Source organism: Fulvia fulva, chromosome 5 (genome assembly GCF_020509005.1).
Source record: "Fulvia fulva chromosome 5, complete sequence".
NCBI lineage: Eukaryota > Fungi > Ascomycota > Dothideomycetes > Mycosphaerellales > Mycosphaerellaceae > Fulvia > Fulvia fulva.
The window spans coordinates 4,897,037-4,915,480 of NC_063016.1; the positions used below are offsets into that span (position 1 = coordinate 4,897,037).

The window sequence follows — 18,444 nt, forward strand, 5'->3', positions numbered from 1 at the left end:
TCTATATCCTAAGGTCGAAAGGACTCCCTAAGTAGCTTATTAACTTCGTACGGTCCTACCTCTAAAACCGTAGTACGTCGATCCTAGTCGGCTAGTATAGAAGCCTATTTTAAGTAGTCTATACTAGAATCCCGTAAGGCTTAACGCTAGTATCTATTCTGTTCCTCTTCTTTATAGCGACGCTACTCCTAGCCCTAGAATCCTAGAACACCGCTACGAGCGGCTTCGTAGACGATATAAACATCCTAGCGTAGTCTTCCTCGACTAAGGAGAACTATAGGCTACTAGAATAGAAGCACAAGATCTACGAGGACTAGGCTAGGAGGCACGGGGCTCGGTTTGCCCTAGAAAAGTACAATCTAATACACTTTACGCGCCGGCTACGGTTCTATAATATATAAGCTTCTATCTAGATATAGGGGTATACGACTAACCCGGTAAATCAGCTTAGGATCCTCGGACTATAGGTAGACCCGGCGCTACGGTAGAGGAAGTACGTATAGGCAATATTACGGAAAGCTAAATAGAATATAGCATTATACTAGAGGCTTACTACGTCTATATAGGGGGCGGACTTCCGGTAGTTACGACTTCTATATACGGCTATTATACGGCCAGTCCTTATCTATAGTAGCTAAGTGTAGTCCTTAGGCGCGAGGGCCTACCTATCGAAGGGACTCGTCGCGCCGCTAGCGAAGATCTAAAACTAATGCCTAAGAAAGGTTACCGGGGTATATAAGTCGATACTAACGAGGATACTTAAGTACGAGACCGCTATACCGCCGATCGACCTATATATCTAGGGACTACGGACCTCTTACTTAGGCAAGTTAGCACAGTACCTAGTATAGAAGGTTATCGCTAGTATAGTCGTAAGGGCCCGCGAATTAGTACTAGCGTATAGGGGTATTCGACCCGGAAACGAGCCGAACTACCGGGTAAGGGACGAATAGCTAGCAATATAATAGGAAGGTAAGAAATTGTTTATAGAGCAACTATAGAAAGAGAGGTAGAACAACTAGGTTATAGGGTATAGTAGACGCCCTTAGCTAGCGGGACAACCTAAGGAATAGTTAGCTACAAAATCCGCGGTTAAGCACCCCCTAAAGCTTATCTACTACCGCCTTACGAGGGTATAGAGTAGTATAGTAACCTAACTACAAAGCGAACACATCGGCCTCTAGGGGTACCTATTATAGAGGAAGGTTCTAGGATACACGAATACTAGCTACCCCTACGGCTATTACTCCTAGAACGTACGGTACGTACTCCTCGTCTATCCGAGGTGGTCGCTAGGAAGGGGGGAGTAGATAGTAAAGGCGAGGAACCGGACGATTAGGGCACTTCTTAATAACGCTAAGGACCTACGGCGTATTACGAACTAGATACTAGAGAAGGGCTAGCTAGAACAGTACCGCCTAGTAGGAGTAGTATAGGAAGAGAGGACACGACGTAGCGCGACGAGACCGGCTAGGAGCGGGGGCTAACGGGGTAGTAACATAGACTACGTACGTTCAGAGGGAAAGCTAAACTAGATAAGGAGTAGTCGGGGGCGGGAAGGGTTTTCACCTATTCGGGTTTCCCTTTGTATATAATAATAGATATATACCTATATAGGCCGGATAGGGTCCTAGAATAGGGGAATGACAAATCTATCTATCTATTATATTCCGCTATCCTACGTCGCTCTATACTAGTTTCTAGCGAGTTACTATTTACTAAACTATCTCTAGCTATTTACTAAAATCTAACCTATATTTAGCCGACTTTCCTCGGAGGATGCTATTTTATACCTTAAAGACCCTCTAGTATCTTTAATCGACGCGTACTTAAGTAGGTAAAGAGTAGGAGGGGGGCTCTTACGAGGTAGGAGTAGGGGCCCCGCCGATGTGCCCTCCCCGAGGCGCAACCGCGACGTGCAAGACATTCGTTGTATAAGTGAGCTTGGTAAATAGCTACCCGCGCTTTGGTGAATAGCAAGTGGCGGTTTCGGCGTCGAGCTCCGCAATCGTGAGAAGCTCTGTCGATTCAACAACGTGGCCGCCAAGCCGTGAACGAGCTTGTTGGTCCTGCACAGCACAGTGCTCCTGGACGATGCGCGCAAAAGCTTGTCCACGGCCGGTTCTTTGACTGGCCACAAGCTTCGCCGCACCCCAGCAATCGCCGCACCCCAGTGACTTTTTATCATCAACACCACCAATATTGCTCATATCAACTTGATTCTTTTCCCAAAGTGTTCGCAGCTATCTGTTTCCATATTCTGCATACTCATATCGCGTAAAAACACGTTGTGTTGCCGAGAGGTTGGTGTTGACGCTTCGGCATGGGATTTTGGTGAGAGCCCCACCAAAGCTTCATGCGCCCGTGTCGAGATTCACGCGTTTCTTGCTTTCTCACCACCTCACCACATACAACAACACACCATGGAGCCCACTATAGTGCCCACAGGCTCTCAAATTCTGTATTCGCGATGCTATTCTGAGCAATTTGAGCTACATATCGTGTATTTTGAGCGTGTGTGGCAATTGATACAAGCCAGCAACACCATGTGTCGGAACGCGAGAATCCGAGCTGGGGTGCGGCGATTGCTGGGGTGCGGCGAAGCTTGTGGCCTTTGACTGTGCTTGTAGCCCCCGATACTCACTTGACCTTGACCTTACTATCACCAACAACATGGGTGTCCTGTGGTGCTTAATGGCTAACGCGACTCTAATTTAGACCATGAAACTACGCGAACCACTTTCACAACGACCTCCTACCACGCACGACTCTTGTGGTTCCAGGTTCTTCTTATGTATCCTGATCAACCGTCTGGGTCCCACGCGAACCCACATCTTCTATACCCACAGAAGAGGTGAGGTTGCGCAAGGCCAATAGCACCAAGCAGACAATACAGAATCTCCTTGCGGCAGATGTCTTGAATCCCTACGAAGAAATCTCAAATACAAAGACGGCCGCCAAGCATTATAACAAGAGGTCGGTCGGTTGGAGGCACAGCGTTAAGGAGATAAGTATGAGACGCCCCCTTCTATACGCTGCACGATTCGTGTTGTGTCTTGCCGCAAAGCAAAGATGGCTGACTTCCGTGTGCCCAGGTGCTGTCTCAGCTCCCCAGGAAAGTCAACCTTCGCTAAATTTGGACCATCATCTGGCGGGTTCTAGGTCACATCACAGCGACACAGTCAAGCGTAGGTCTTCTGGTCGCAACTTCTTTTCCAGCTTGACCAGCAAATCACGTTCCAAGCAATCGCAAATTCGCGACATGTACGCGGCCAAAGGTAACTCGCGCAAGGAACGAAGCTTCATTGGTAATAGCTGTGCGGCATGCGACGAACCCGTTGAGCACATGCTCCGGGGTGAACGAGTACAATCGTTGTCCTGCGGGCATGTGGCACACGAAGCATGCCTCTACGAATACATCAGCGAGTTCAAGGCGAAGGACTGTCCGACCTGTGGTCAAGTACTGGGACTTGACACCACCCGAGGAGGCAACTTGGATTTTGAGAAATTCAACAAGATTGTACGAGATGCACCCGTTGCTAGCTTGCGAGAGCGTTGGGAGCCCACTTCGACGCCTTTGCCTTGGGAGCCGGAACCTGTTCGTCGACCGAGCACAATCGAGCACCACCAACCAGTCCCGCAAAGACCCGCCAAACATCATTTGATTCCCGCGCAACAGCAGGGTACCGAGCACGACTGGGACGAGCACCTACTGCCTGCAAAGCCTCAATCAATCGAAAACTACGAAGCAAAACACAATGGCTCACATGGATCGCAGACGTCCCATGGTCGTACTGTCAGTGGAGAGACCAACATGCCCGCGAGGAACGACTACTCTGATGTCTACTCTGTTGTGGGTAGGCGGCATGATTACGATGTCCAGTCAATGGAGGCCTCAGTAAAGAGCCCACGGCATCTTTCTCGATATCCCATACCAGCTCCTACCGTAACGGTCCGCAGCGAGTTCCCAACATTAAGCAAGTCGAGGCACCAACAAAGCTTGACTTGTCTGGTGACTGTGGAGGTAGTGGAGGGTAGCTGGCAACCACAATCCGAAGACCTACGCAGTCCTCCTGCTGTGCCATCGCCCATACCAGGGGAGAGATTCGAGACCCCAACGCCCCAGCCTACTTTGTCATTCGCACCCCGAGCGGTCGACAGTGTACACGAGGACCTGGCGCTTATAGCGAAGAAGGAGGAGCTTTTCAAAAGAGTCGTAGATTGGCATGGCCTGGACTTTGAACGCTTTGGAAAGCTCATATTACATGGCATAGTCCGTGTCGGCAAAAACCGCCAGTCATGGCAGGAACTGGAATGCTATCTCTTCAGCGAGATGCTGATCTGCGTGAAAGAGAAGAAGGTTCCGTCAACCACGAGTCAGCACCGGGAGGATCCGAGGCCACAGCCGCGGTGCACACTGAAAGGATCCATCTTGATCAGGCGTCACTTGAAGGCAGTGGAGCTCGATCGCGACGAGGATATCCTTACGTTGATACTGTCCGTCGCTGAGCTACCGGCATTTCACTTGCACTTCAACGACTCGCAGGAGCTGGAGACCTGGCGACGAACTTTGAACAGCATCAACCGACCCGAGCCACCGACACCTGTGCGACCCGACTTCGATCACGATGCATCTGGTACGGACGAGGAGGACTATGTGTCACGACAAAAGCGAAGGATATCATCACTACCATCGTCATCTTATGGTGCTACACGGTCGCAGGCCACCGCGCCAACCGAGTACTCCGGCAATGGCGTCCAAGATATTCGTCTCGGAACTTCTTCGCTCCACGTACCCTTAGACATTGTCGTCGTTGTGCCTGTGTCCGCATCCATGCATGGATTGAAGATCAACCTGCTCAGGGATGCGCTGCGATTCTTAGTCTCGGGCCTGGGTGAGCGCGATCGCATGGGTTTGGTCACGTTCGGATCAGGAGGAGGGGGCGTTCCTTTGGTCGGCATGGCGACCAAGAGTTGGCAAGGATGGTCTGGCGCCCTGGAATCGATCCAACCGATACACCACAAGACCATGCGCGCAGATGTGGTGGAAGGCGCAAGTGTGGCAATGGATCTGTTGATGCAGCGGAGGTCCTCCAATCCGCTGTCGCACATTTTGCTCATAAGCGACTCTGCTGCTTCTGAGACAGAGAGCGTCGAATTCGTTGTGCAAAGAGCAGAAGCCGCGAAGGTCGGCATTCATTCTTTCGGTCTCGGCCTAACGCATAAACCAGATGCCATGGTGGAACTGTCGACCAAGACAAAGGCCTCTTATACATATGTGAAAGACTGGATGATGTTGCGCGAGTGTTTAGCTGGCTGCATTGGTGCGCTCCAGAGCGTGTCGCACCAGAACGCAAAGCTGCGTTTACGATTACCTGAAGGCTCGCCAGCCAAGTTCGTGAAGATCAGCGGAGCATTTCAGATCACAAAGCGTGCAACAGGGCGAGACGCCGAAGCATCGTTGGGTGATCTGCGCTTCGGTGACAAGCGGGATGTCCTGGTTCAGCTAGCTATACAGCCGGAGAATTCGACGCCCGACAGCATTCCCTCCGATCCTTGGGAGAGCATGATATCCGGGCTCGAAGCTCTGGGACCAATTGACCAGGAAGACCAGCGGACTCTGTCTGTGGAAGAGCTGCCCCTGCTGCAGGCAGATTTGGTCTGGAGCGATGTCGTCCGGGACTGCCAACTGTCACAATTGCCTCGACCGTCATTACTGGCCATCACGATGCTGCCGTCGTCGAAGAAGACGGCATATGGACGACCTGTCACACCACCAATACCACCTCACCCGTCCATCGTGCAGCGCAGGATGGAGCTGCTAACGTCGGACATGCTTTCCCGTGCGTTAAGTCTAGTCAGCAGAGGACAGCATGAGCGTGCACACCACCTGTTGTCAGAGACGCGGTCCATTCTGAAGGGACTAGCCAAAGGCGGACTTCCACCTCTCCCGTCTCCAGCACCGACCACTGCCTCGCCTCCAACTCCACGCGCGCCAGAACACCAAATGTCAGCTCTGGACACTACTTTCCCCCCTCCGCCCCCCTCGAGCCGTAGTCCTATCTCGCCATACGAGAGTGAGCCAACTAGTCCATTCGTCCCGGCAGCAGGAATTGACAGATCGACTATGCTGGCGCTTGACATGGAGCTCGAGTCGAGCTTGGAATGGATCTGTCACCCTGCGGTCTTCAGCCGGGATGCACGCAAAGCTGTTCTTCAAGCGATCGGGGTCGTCAGCTCGCAGCGCGGCTACACGTTCCGGACGGCGTCAGAAGCTCTTTGGGCAGGCCGCATTCCCGGAGTTCGACGGCTCACTGACCGCAGTCGCGAGTGGCGGCAGGCGGGAGATGAACGCATCATGTACAACTGAGAGCAGCATTCCCCTTCCCAAGATAGCGGGAGCACACATATCCTGGACAGAATACCTTCTTTACTTCGATACCCTAATAGCGTTCTCTGGAGATCACGAAACGCTACGACCTCACGAGGACACGGTACCACGACCATATCTCTTTCCCGACTGTAGATACCATCACCACATACACAACAGAAAAGTCGCAGATCTCATATGTATGTACAAACACGTACTGGGTGGCACATGTCTGAAAGTTCAACTTGAGAACGAACTCGAGGGTGGAGGTGTAGGACGCTGCACATATGGACATCACATCTACCACGGTCATTTCGGATCCTCAGCATCTCGGTAGCGCGCGGGTACATCCTCTCACGATAAGGATATTTTGGCTGTCGAAGCGGCGTATATTCCGACACGCTTCCGAGATGCTGAGGATCCGAAATGACCGTGGCAGATGTTAATAGAAGTACCTGTACTATTGGACACCTCTAGCACTTGAAGGTATTACAGCCAACAAATCCTCTTATCATCGAATGTCTCAATCTCCAACAAACACCGCACTTTGCTTTCGCCCTCCCCGACTTTGCACCCCCCCGCAAGCGCCTAGTGAAGATGACCGACTTTCACGCCGGCATTGTCTACAGGGATGCTTCGAACCTTCTTCAACGAAAGTCCTCCCCCAACCCACGTGCGGGAACAAAGGACAGGGCAGGGATCTTCTTCGAACAGGGTTTCCAAGAGTCGAAAGCAACGGATGTCAGAAGCAGCTACGGTACTACTTTACTCTTGAAGGCACACTGCCATATTTGCGAATTCTTTCAGCTACAGTCTGGCACGCTCGCACGGTTTTTCATGTCCTCTTTGAGATCATCCCACGCGAGGCGTGGTGTGCGATTTGTTGGTGTTTGGTGGGGAGTGTGGAGGAATGGTGATACATGCGATGTGAGATGGATATGTGTTGGGTGGTACTTTTTGACTTTACAGCTTATTGCTAGGAGGAAGTGGTGGAAGGGTGGCTGGCATATCGTTGTCTAGTTGGGCATTTCGGATGTCCAGGGTAGGATGATACGCTTGCGGGGTTATATGGTAGAGATTATACAGCGTCTTCGAGCAGCCGAGTTACATTTTAGATCCCGGCGGACCGATCATCCTGGCAAAATCCAGGTGTAGAGCCAATATGCCAACATCGATCTGGCGGCAGCTAAAAGCGCATTTTACTCGGCTGCATGAAGACGCTGTACTCGTGATTGTCATTACTTCGAGAAGGATACTCGAAGTTTGAGCTCGCAGACCGAAGCTTCGAGCCGCCTCAGAAGCGGAGCGAAGCCTGGGAGTTACAGAGCAGTACACTGATGCGGTGAGGTAGCGCAGCATGAGACGTCAATACTGTTAAGCGAGATGGATCTCGAGTACATAAGCTGCGGTGAGGTAGCGCAGCATGAGACGTCAATACTGTTAAGCGAGATGGATCTCGAGTACATAAGCTGCGGTATGAGGCACACGGTCCATCAACACCGAGCGGAAACCGGTCCTGATTGTGGCGTCTTTGCTTCCATCCTCAGCTTGACGATGGTCTAGGTGCGATGCCTGCTACGTCTTGGCTCTGTGCTGCGTAACTCATCTCATCGAATGAAGGGTATCTTGGTCCCTGTCCTCTTCTTGAAGTCCTCGTACTTCTCTCCAAAAAACGAGATGAGGTACTTCTCCTCGCCTGTTGCACAGATTAGCACGAACATACGTATCCAGTAAGATCTTGATGGTAGCTCACCCCTGATTCTGTCGTTGAAGAACTGCCACAGCACAATGACATAGCCCACTAAACACACCTTGTTCCCCACCAAGACCTGCGTCCCAACCGCCCACCAAAAGAAGCCAAAGTAACTCGGATGTCTAAAGTACGAGTATATACCATCAGTGACCAGCTCATGGTCGTCCTTCTTCTTGCCCTGCACAATGTGATTGAAGTTCGTGCCCGCCTGACACATAGCAATCGTCCTCACCACCTGCCCAACAAGCACAAGCACAACGCCAGCCAGGATCGTGATGGCGTACACTCCGGTCTTTTGGTAGACAGGGAAGAACTGACTGACAACGATTTCCAATGTTGCACAGCTGTGCGCTATGTTGTATGCGGCCCCGTTGCTGAAGAGGAGGAAACTCGAGGCTTTGCAGGAGGGAGCATTGTAGCGGGCTGTAGTCCAGTACTCGAGGAAGTGGAAGATGCTGAGGCAAACGAGGAAGGCTGGCAGTCTCCACCATGTTGAGCCAATGCTGACGAGATAGGCTGTTAGGACGATTGTGCCCGTGAAAGCATTGCCTAAGCCGAATGCTTGAACACCGATGTAAGAGAGGTCGCGGACTCCGCCAGGAAGGAGTGCTTCGTCGAAGGCAAGGTGTTCTTCGGGGAGGACTTGGTACTCATTGTCGTCCTCGACTTCGTGGGCGCTGGCGACAGGATCGACGGGCGGATTGGGAATGCCGTTCGTGGTGGTGGTGGTGGTGGTGGTGTCTGCAGAGGATGACTGCGAGAGACCAGCCATGTTGGTGATCAGGTGCAAGGGAGTGTGATGCGGTATCACTGGGCGAGACTGCGGTCAGTCTTCATGTCGTGCGAGCCCATGAAGAGAGAAAGGTCGGCGGATAATGCAAAGAGACTAGACTCTGTTTCATCCATTTCCGTCATCACATGTTAACAATCTTAAGACGCGTGCGAGACCCTGTCGCGGCTCGGCTGTCGGCAAGTGGGGGTCGGCTCGTGCTTCTCTTTTCAATGAATGGCGCTGACTCTCAGTGTGTTCACCTCGCTACGACGCTCTGTTCGAATGCACTTGGGCACCGAATTCCGGGGCGCATAGTAGCCGAGATGCGTAATCTACGATACGACGACACAGGACAGCAGAAATGCCGTCGATGGAGGAGAGCAAGAGACAGGTGAAGGCAGGTCTGTCTCATCACAAGAACGATGTAGATCACGATGCTATTCTTGCAAGTCTGCAAGACGAGATCGATAGCCACAATGCGAGGGGTTCCGATGATAGCGCGCACTATCGCAGCCGACATAGATCTCGCAAGAGCGACGATCATGAAAGCTCCACCAAGTTCCGCTTCAAACACGGCGAAGAACTGCCCAAGAAGCGAAAGCACCGCTCCGGAGATGATCGCGACCGTCGGCGACACCGCAAGTCCAGGAAAGATACCGACACTGGTCCAGAGCAAGATGAGACAGCGGCGCATCCGTTCCCCCGTGAGCCTACAAACCCAGAGCAACATGTCTGGGGTGATCCCAACGCTGCCTTCCGCGAATCTCTCTTCGACGCACTAGCCGACGATGAAGGAGCAGCATACTGGGAAAGCGTCTACTCCCAACCCATTCACGTCTACCCTCGGCCCAATGTCGAGACCCCGAAAGGTGAGCTCGAGCAGATGAACGATGACGATTACGCGGCCTTTGTGCAGTCCAAGATGTGGGAGAAGAAGAACCCTCACGAGGTGCTGGAGCGCGAACAGCAAGCCAAGGCGCGGAAAGAGGAAGAAGAGGAGCGAGCGCGGAGAAGGGAGGAGTTTATCAGGAGGAAAGAGAGGGCCGCGTGGGAGCGAGCACAGAAGGCTGGGGCGAGGAGGTTCGCCGGCGTGGACAGTGATGAGGATGACTACGAATGGGTGCCTGATACGGAGGGCAGGACGACCGGGGGTTCGAAGAGGACTGAGGGTGGGAGGGAGCAGGATGAGTATCGGCAAGCTTGGACGCAATATCTCGCTGCTTGGGACAGGCTCAAGGTCGAGCTCCTGAACGAGCGAGACACCTCGAACAGAGACGAATCGATCTCGAAAGCGCCTTCGAAAAGGATCCCGTGGCCGGTGTTGCAGCCGAAGCCCGTCACGAAGCCGAACATTGAGGCTTTCATGCGCCATGTTCCGAGTGATGGTGGAGGTAGGATCCGGCTGCAGAACTTGAAGGTGGAAAGAGTCCGATGGCATCCGGACAAGGTCCAGCAGAGGTTCGTTGGTGAGGTAGACGAAGGCACCATGAAGATCGTCACGGGAGTCTTTCAGGTCGTGGACGGCATGGTGGAAGAAGAGCGCAAGCGGGTTAGTGGAGCGTGATATAATTCTTGAAGTATTGCATGGCAAGCCCTATTCGCGGCATCTGACTGCAGTAATGCTACAGGTCCGACAGACGTACTCACCATCGCAGTGAAGTCACTGAAGCTGCCACTGACCCGTATTTCTCCTATCTTTCAAGCAATTCGTCTCCACCCCTCCTGAGGAACCCCATCAGCCTATAATCTGGCTAGCCTCCACTGACTTGCAGCTGTCAAAACAGTGAGTTCCAATCTTGTCAGCATAGTAAAAGAGCGATTCTTTGAGAAAGAAACACCTCTCATACCACTAACAATGTCTCAGGTCATCAGTGTTGGGTGAAACATCCTCTCGACACGGCAAGCTTCCATCTCTCACGAAACAGAAACAGCTTCTCGAACTTCGAAGGTTGGTGAACAGCAGGGGATTTCTCTGAACCACTACATTCACTCTCTTCGATGCTCGACCACGTCACTACCCCTGCACAAGCTCGCATCTCGCATGTGACACACGACCCCACGCGACTGCTGCCTTGCGATCCATCCTTCCACATATAAGTTCCTGCCACACGACACCCTTTCCAACATCAGCACGACCCGCAGTGCCGACGTCCAGACTCGCCACCACACATTCGCATCCCAACAACAACCCGACATCGCCATCAACAACAATATCAACATGTCGAAGAGGAAGCTGCGATCCGACACCGCTGCGGGAGGCGTCGACGAGGGAGTACTGGAGGACACCACCATTGCCGCGCCACGTGCAAAGAAGGCGAAGAAAGATGTGGTGCGCTATCTCTGCTATATCTGCGACAGGGAGCGTTCGGCTGGGGCTTTCCCGGATTACAACCCTTCGAGGTAAGTCATTTGCGCGGATCACTTTGCACTGCTGCACGAATGGCTTAGCCTTGCTATGCGCCCGAGAAATTGGCATATGGGATCAGCTGACATTGTCACAGCGAGTGCGAGCACAACATCAACACCTGCAAGAGCTGCTTGAAGCTCTGGGTCGATGTCTCCCTTGAGGGTGCGCAGACTACGATCAGCGAAGATCGAAAGGTTTTTGGTCTCAAGGTATGTACTAGCGCATCGCGGTATCGGCATTGCATTGGGTGGCAACAAGTCGAGGGGCATGAGACTATACCGCCATCCTGCAAAAGCTCATCTCCGTCGATTCCAAGGCTTGCTTATACAAATACTCATATGGTTATCGACAGTGCCCGGAGTGTGAAGGCATCATGAAGAACGTCAACATACAGATCGCCACTACAAAGAAGATGCACGGCATGTTCGAGAAGGTAAGTACATCCCTTTTCTCGCTGATCAGAGAGCGTGCCATAACCTGAGCGATGTCCATGAGTCCTCTGCGAAGTACTTACTCTGTAGCGCAAGCTGACCGTGATGTAGATGGAGCGCAAGCATATCGCCGACAACACACCGGGTTGGCGCTGGTGCATGGCCCCAAATTGTAACGCTGGCCAGGTCCACGAGCCCAAGATCATCGACAAGCCCAAGGAACCACCGAAGTCGAAGAGCAGATCGAAGAAGAAGGCCGTCGATCCGGAGACTGACGTAGAAGACATCTTCACCTGCAACGAGTGCGGAGCACGAGCCTGCGTGACTTGCGATAGGTAAGTGGGCATGACTGTTCGCGCCTCGAGGTCCATGTTTCAATGGATGCTGCTCGGCTCCGCGGACACTCCCTAATGTCGAGCGCAATCCTCGAAGGGACCGGCTAACTGTGTCACTCAGGCCATACCACGAAGGCGAGACTTGTGCCGCGTATCAACTTCGCATAAGAGACCGTACTGTTGAGGAGGACAAGTCGCTGCTCGAGATCGAGCGTGTCACTCGGAAGTGCCCAAGCTGCAAGGGGAGCATTCAGAAGAATGGAGGTTGTAATACTATGTTCTGTAAGTCATCTCAGCAGCACGCCTCTCTCATGTCTGCCAGTTAGGTCCATTGATGGCTTGAGCCGATCTTTCGAAGCGGAGCGGCGACACACGATACTCCACGGCATTCCGCTGACATCCTGCTAGGTTTTGCTTGCAAAGTCCTCTTTTGTTGGAACTGCGTCTCGCCGTTCGAGCAAGGTGCCTACTGCAAGTGCAACCCGCGGCCACCACAGTAGTAGATCTGGCGTGTTGAGAAGAGTCTCACCAGTACGGCATGTTTCGCTGGAGCTGGATCGAGCGGTAAAATCTTGTGCTTTGAGCGAAGGAGTTTGTTCAGAACCGATGTCTTGCACGGAAGCCGGCGTGACGAGCAAAGGCCGCATGAGACACAGCGATAGCATGAAGGTCTGAGACACGAATGTCATGGCAGACTTCATAAACCCTCGTAGAATCACAATAACTCGGTCTTATTATCACAACCTGACGTAGGACACAATGCAAGCACCACAGCAGCTTCACGCCGGAGCAGAGGGGGGAAAGAAGCGCAAGCGGGATGACGATGATGAACAGAAGGTAACAAAGCGCCGCGCACAGCCAGAGTAAGACCATCATATCCTCGCACGAACGATACTGACATCTCCTGCCCACGAAGGCTGCAACAGTACCACGAACTTATCAACATCCTCGTAGGACCTGCCGAGCACTTGTTCCAAATCCACAAGGAAAAACTATGCTCGAAGTCCAAGTACTTCTCTGCTGCTCTAAAGAATGACTGGATCGAGGCTCGACGACAACAAGTCAAGCTCCCAGAGATAACTACCGAAGCCTTTCAGCACTACTTCAACTGGGTCTACTCGAACACCGTCTATACTGAACCCGCCGTCCACATCTCACCTGAACACTCCGCCAAGATCCATATCCTCTATATTGATATGTACACCATGGCCCAATACCTCCAAGACATCCCCTTCTGTAATGCCGTCATGGACTGCTTCATCGACTTCTCCCGCGTCTCTGGCAACGCACCTCAGGCTGAAGTGTGCCAGTATATTGAGAGGACGGCGCCGCATGAGAGGCTTCGCCAGTGCGTGGTTGATATGTTGGTGTGGCGAGTGGATGCAGAGTGGTTCATCAAGGACTTGGAAGCATGGCCTCAGGCGATGATTAACCAGATGTTCAAAGTTCTCATGCTGGATCCGAATCGGGAGCTCGAGGATAGGACGTGTTTGAAGCGCAGGAAGATGGTGTATCATGAGAAGATGGAGGGTCATGAGGGACAGAGGCTGAGGATTCATGTTCGTGCGTGACAGCGTTACGGCACTAAGGGCGGCTGTTCCCGGCTTGCATGTGCGGCCGCCTGATAGGAAGCTCTTTGACTCAAACATACGCCAAGGATGGTGTATTCACATCATACATAAGTAATACCTCGTAGCGCGCAGTACGTGTCGCCTAAATGGAACTACTTCTCAGCCAACATCCCGCAACAGCTACCTTCACACTCTTGCAGCCAACACACCTCTCCGAATCCAGTGGCAACATGCAAATTCCACATCTCCTCGCCCTCACCTCATGCGCCTACACCCGTTGCAGCAAAAATCACCTACACCATCAACAAATCCCCAACCCCATCCAAAGACGAACTAGATGCCTACAAACAAATCGCCTCCGCCATGGACCTCGCCACCGGCCGCTACAACAACGACGCTCGCCAATTATCAAAATCCATAAAAGTTCTCTACAGGCCCGGGCACCCCCACCGCCGACGCCTCCTTCGAAGGCACCATCCGCTTCGGCTCCGACCGCAGGTATATGAATGAACGCACCGCGTTGCATGAGACGGCGCACACGCTTGGGGTCGGGACTACGAAAGCGTGGGCAGAGCTTTGTCCGAAGCTGGCGTTTCCTAAGGCGAGAGCGAAGTTGGAGGAGTATGATGGGGAGGGTGCGGAACTGCATTGTGACAGGCAGCCATTTTGGCCTTATGGGTTGAATAATGATGATGAGTTTAGTGAGGTGGATGCGGGGAGGCATGTGCAGATGGTTGCTGCGTTGATGGCGGATGGGGTTGGGAGGTGAGGAGGTATGGGAGGGGGGAGTTTGGCTGACATAGCGGTTGAAAGATGATCCATTTCACATGGTGACATGGTGTTTGGAGAGAGACAGAGTGAACAGGCCATCATATCAAATGCTATTCTCGCCAATCAGACTCAGTTCCCGGATAGCAAGCTTCTGCGCCGCTCGTAGCACGGCCTCCGTAGAACAATACGGTCAGCTCTTCGAACTTTGCTATGCTGATGCTGCGCTTTCACCTCTTGATGTCATTGAAATCTGGCTTCCTGATGGTTCCATCCCATTCCGAATTCCTATAGAAGATATGGACCTCCATACTGTCATCGACTGTCCAGAGCGAGAGGTCATGGTTCTCCCGCGGGTCAAACCACAAATTCGTGGAACAGCCGTCATAATTTGCATTCCCGGACCTCGCTGATGCATCGCTGGTGATGTGCACACTTGTCGTGGAGTTCTCATCGTAGATGAATTGCCAGTCGTTCACCCAAACATCATCGCCCCACCTTATGTTGTGCCCAAATTTGACCACGCCTTTGACTTCATCGCGAAGATAGTGTTTTCTGTCTGTGTTGTAGTATGCATTCTTCCAGTCTATAGCGATCTGGCTCCAGCCGGGCGTCGACTGTGGCACCATTGCCCAAATGTTTGAGGCCTTGCCGTCCCAGAGGGTGCTGCTGCCGTCTCGGTCTTTGATGAGAGGATATGTGTAGACCGTGCGGGACATATTGCGGAAGTGCACAGCTCGGAATGTGATGAGCTGGGTGTTACTGGACCACACGACCCAGCCCGCGCCGTTGTGCTGTTTGTAGATGCCAATGTTGCCGTTGTCATGCAGTTGCAGGTAAGGACTGCTGCCAGGTTCCACCATATTCCCACCAGACTGCATTGAGCCCCATACGAAATCGTTGTCGCTGCGCCTCAAGCAAAGATTGCCATTCGACTGCATTGTCGCTGTCTGCACATCTTTGTCTTGTGTAGAGGTGCCCCAAAGGTATTCGCCGTTGTAATTAAGGCACATATTGCCGTCATCCTGCAATGTGAAAGTGAACTTTCCATTGCGAAGGCATTGTCCCCTGCGAAGAGACTCGCCATCCCAAAGAACCGCCTCGTCTGCTGGCATGTTGGAAGGCGTTAGCTGTGATGTAAGTCAATCACTCGCGAAGCTATGGCTCTGTGAATGTAAGAGGACACATGTAGGGCAAGCAACGATCTCTTATGCATAGCCTGGCATATTGTCACACGGGATGCATGGCGCTCACTACGAATGGTTATGTCGTTCCAGACCCAGGAGCTGCAAGCCATACAGCTAGCTAGTCCGAGCTGAAAGGCGTCTTTCGCGGCAGCAAATGGCAGCGCCGCGGAGCAATGGCTGGCTGCGGTGACATCGTGCGCTCGTCTGCACTGTTCAGCTGTATACTTTGCTGTGGCTGCAGCTTGGTGATGATTGTGCTTTGGGTACGTCGAGCGTGATGAGAAAGGGTAGCTTTTTCAAAGAGCAGGAGAGGTCGCTGGATCCTTGTCGTGTCACTTTCGCGATTTGGCAGTCGCGTCTCTCGTCTCTCGTCCGGCCTCAGCATTCACATTGCTCCATACGGTGAACTTCATTGTTAAGGACCATCGACATATATTATATATATACCCTCTGCAGCCATGACAACCAGCGTGAAGCGACGCTTGAGCATTTCCAGTCTGCTATTAATTTCAGGGCAACATACCATCCGCTGACAAACCCATAGACATGCTGGCACCGGCAGCCACCCCAACAAAACGTTCCAAGACTGTCCCATCTCCAGGACAACGTCGACCACTCGAAGATGGACAAGGCGTGCCTGCAGCGCTCCGTCCGGATGACCCTCAGGAAGTTCTTTGCCTTCTGTCCCATGATGGCCTAAAGGACCTCGTGACCACACTGCTCAAGCACCCACAAGCGGGTCCTGTCGTGCGGGCCCTCCTGCAGTCTAACAAGAGTCAAGCTCGTGTCGACGCTCAAGCTCGAGCCCGCAAGATCTTTGATAGTCTGATGAAACAGATATCCGAGAAAGAAGAGGATCTCGAGATCGATGGCGATCGCTTGAACGGCCTGCAGGGCGCAGCCGAGTATCCAGATGCCGTCAAACACCTCATGCCGAACATTGAGGCTCTGATAGAACTTGGTCCTGCCAGTCACGGGCCTGCGCTTGCCTGGCAGTTATTGCTAAAGATCGCCAAGGTAGCACTTTCTCCCGGTGTTGTTGGGGAGATAGATGTGGATGGGGACGAAGAGGACAACGACTGGTTCCACGAGCTGGTCGATGAAAGCATGCTAGCTATATGCAAGGCTCAAACCCTGAGCGAAGACAAGAAATGGCTGTGCGAATTTAGGCGAAGTGAGCTCTTGAACTTGAGGAGGCGAGCAAGCTATTCTGATGATGATCTGCCAAATGAGCGATATGCGCTCACCCTGGAGTTCTTGAACGACTTTCTGAAGACGTCAGCTTAGTGTGGTATCAAATACTCCTCCCATTTCGGAGCTATCTGGTACATTTCCAAAAACTCGATCTGTAGGCCTGCAGCAAAGCAACTCGACTTGGGCCTCCTCTCATGATGCAGCCGAAAGGCACTTCGTCCCTCCACGGACATATCCCATCACCTTGATCCGCTGACGGGTCACTACGATGAGAGACGTGCAGTGTGAAACTCATCGCCACTTCCGTCCAAGCCTCCCACTGTGCCCGATCTACAAAAGCTTGCGGCGCTTTGTGCTCGTCCGCTTGATCCTCGATCCTATCGAGACATGATCATTGGTACGCGGTTGAGTAGTAATCGGCCTGAAATGAGCTGCCGTTTGTGCCAACGAGATCACATGATCCTGAACTCGACGACGGATGTCATGAGGTGGCAGCGCGATCATGACCTGCAAGCCCCGAAGCTTCTCCAGCTCGTGGACCAGCTGCTGCACGAATCGGCTGCTCGGTTCTGCTGAGGTGGGCTTTCGACTGCCAGATTTGGTCCAGTTGAGAAGAGAGTCGACCCAGTTTATACCGATTTGGATGGTGATGGTCTCGAGCCTGGGGCATTCATGCACAGAACTGGCCAATCCAGCTAAGCCGGCCGCCATCCGGTCATCGTACTTCGGGAGGCCACCTTCTCCGTTTTTGCTGTGAGGACTCCCGCAGCTCGAGTCGCAGTTGGAAGAGCTGCACGGCATGGCGAGTATGATGTTCTTGAGATTGTCTCGCATGTGAGAGCTTGTGATACACTCTTCGAACAGCTCAGGGGATCCGAACAAGGCATCGATGCGGCGAAGGAAGATCGGGGTCGCCTCGGCGCTCCACTGCTTGTTGACGGTGTGGTAGATCGGACGGGTCTGTCCACACGAGTTAGCTAATGATGCTGATGGGTGAGGACGCAGGACTCACAAATGCCTTTTCTACTGCCGGCTTGAAGGCGGCTCGAGTCGCGGTGAAGGCGAGCTGGTATATGTAATCGCGGAGTTCACGGGGCAGCGTGTAGAAATGGCAAGTGCCATCTGGTGGTGGACTGGCTGGGTCTCGACTGGTGGTAGTAGCCATATCGGATGTGTTTTGTGGTGGTGATGAGGTGCAGTAGCCCGTAAGACTCTACTAGTAAGCATTATAGCAAACGCCAGTGAAGCTCGGACCGCGACTCACATGCTTAGCGTGTCACCTCCGTGTTCTGCCGCTTTCGCAGTTCACTTCTCGACACACACAATCTTCGAAACGCCTGCGATGCGGCTGTATGCGCGTTGCGCTTCACATCATTCACTAGGGTCCACGCATCGCTATGGTGCGCTGGCAGGTCCAAGTGATGGCGTCCGTAGCGAAGACAACGAGGCGGTCTGCGGCGCGAACAAACTTCTTGGAGAGCCCGATCATTTAGGCGCGCAGCTACGGAAGAGGTCTAGTGGGCCAGCAGAGCGAGCTCTGTGATGTTACGACATTGAAACTTTGCTCATGGATCTTCGATTAGGCGCGAGCGCTATCATGGCTTACATGCCACAAACCTCTCATCGCTTTTTTGGCAGTTCTTTCTGCTCCTTATT

The 18,444-nt window shown here is 52.7% G+C and overlaps 9 protein-coding genes across 9 annotated transcripts; 6 read left to right on the forward strand and 3 right to left on the reverse strand.

Annotated features, from left to right (window-relative positions):
• Positions 1-3,262: 3,262 nt before the first annotated feature.
• CLAFUR5_06441 (uncharacterized protein) lies at positions 3,263-6,370 on the forward strand (the record flags this gene model as incomplete). The annotated part of the gene is made up of 1 exon (XM_047905589.1): positions 3,263-6,370. One exon carries the CDS (start codon positions 3,263-3,265, stop codon positions 6,368-6,370), a length of 3,108 nt encoding a protein of 1,035 aa, XP_047762140.1.
• A 1,607-nt stretch (positions 6,371-7,977) lies between these two features.
• On the reverse strand, positions 7,978-8,895 carry CLAFUR5_06442 (Isoprenylcysteine O-methyltransferase; the record flags this gene model as incomplete). The annotated part of the gene is made up of 2 exons (XM_047905590.1): positions 7,978-8,066; positions 8,124-8,895. 2 exons carry the CDS (start codon positions 8,893-8,895, stop codon positions 7,978-7,980), a joined length of 861 nt encoding a protein of 286 aa, XP_047762551.1.
• A 361-nt stretch (positions 8,896-9,256) lies between these two features.
• Positions 9,257-10,459, forward strand: CLAFUR5_06443 (uncharacterized protein; the record flags this gene model as incomplete). Its single annotated transcript, XM_047905591.1, has 1 exon — positions 9,257-10,459. The coding sequence occupies one exon, from the start codon at positions 9,257-9,259 to the stop codon at positions 10,457-10,459; it is 1,203 nt and encodes a 400-aa protein (XP_047762635.1).
• A 654-nt stretch (positions 10,460-11,113) lies between these two features.
• CLAFUR5_06444 (E3 ubiquitin-protein ligase dbl4) lies at positions 11,114-12,568 on the forward strand (the record flags this gene model as incomplete). Its single annotated transcript, XM_047905592.1, has 6 exons — positions 11,114-11,295; positions 11,397-11,511; positions 11,598-11,735; positions 11,845-12,068; positions 12,190-12,350; positions 12,477-12,568. 6 exons carry the CDS (start codon positions 11,114-11,116, stop codon positions 12,566-12,568), a joined length of 912 nt encoding a protein of 303 aa, XP_047762461.1.
• Positions 12,569-12,827: 259 nt separating this feature from the next.
• Positions 12,828-13,639, forward strand: CLAFUR5_06445 (uncharacterized protein; the record flags this gene model as incomplete). The annotated part of the gene is made up of 2 exons (XM_047905593.1): positions 12,828-12,931; positions 12,985-13,639. 2 exons carry the CDS (start codon positions 12,828-12,830, stop codon positions 13,637-13,639), a joined length of 759 nt encoding a protein of 252 aa, XP_047762135.1.
• A 502-nt stretch (positions 13,640-14,141) lies between these two features.
• CLAFUR5_06446 (uncharacterized protein) lies at positions 14,142-14,408 on the forward strand (the record flags this gene model as incomplete). Its single annotated transcript, XM_047905594.1, has 1 exon — positions 14,142-14,408. One exon carries the CDS (start codon positions 14,142-14,144, stop codon positions 14,406-14,408), a length of 267 nt encoding a protein of 88 aa, XP_047762137.1.
• Positions 14,409-14,637: 229 nt separating this feature from the next.
• Positions 14,638-15,522, reverse strand: CLAFUR5_06447 (uncharacterized protein; the record flags this gene model as incomplete). The annotated part of the gene is made up of 1 exon (XM_047905595.1): positions 14,638-15,522. One exon carries the CDS (start codon positions 15,520-15,522, stop codon positions 14,638-14,640), a length of 885 nt encoding a protein of 294 aa, XP_047762138.1.
• A 530-nt stretch (positions 15,523-16,052) lies between these two features.
• Positions 16,053-16,881, forward strand: CLAFUR5_06448 (uncharacterized protein; the record flags this gene model as incomplete). Its single annotated transcript, XM_047905596.1, has 2 exons — positions 16,053-16,089; positions 16,139-16,881. The coding sequence occupies 2 exons, from the start codon at positions 16,053-16,055 to the stop codon at positions 16,879-16,881; spliced, it is 780 nt and encodes a 259-aa protein (XP_047762148.1).
• A 237-nt stretch (positions 16,882-17,118) lies between these two features.
• On the reverse strand, positions 17,119-17,953 carry CLAFUR5_06449 (uncharacterized protein; the record flags this gene model as incomplete). The annotated part of the gene is made up of 2 exons (XM_047905597.1): positions 17,119-17,748; positions 17,801-17,953. 2 exons carry the CDS (start codon positions 17,951-17,953, stop codon positions 17,119-17,121), a joined length of 783 nt encoding a protein of 260 aa, XP_047762397.1.
• Positions 17,954-18,444: the final 491 nt, after the last annotated feature.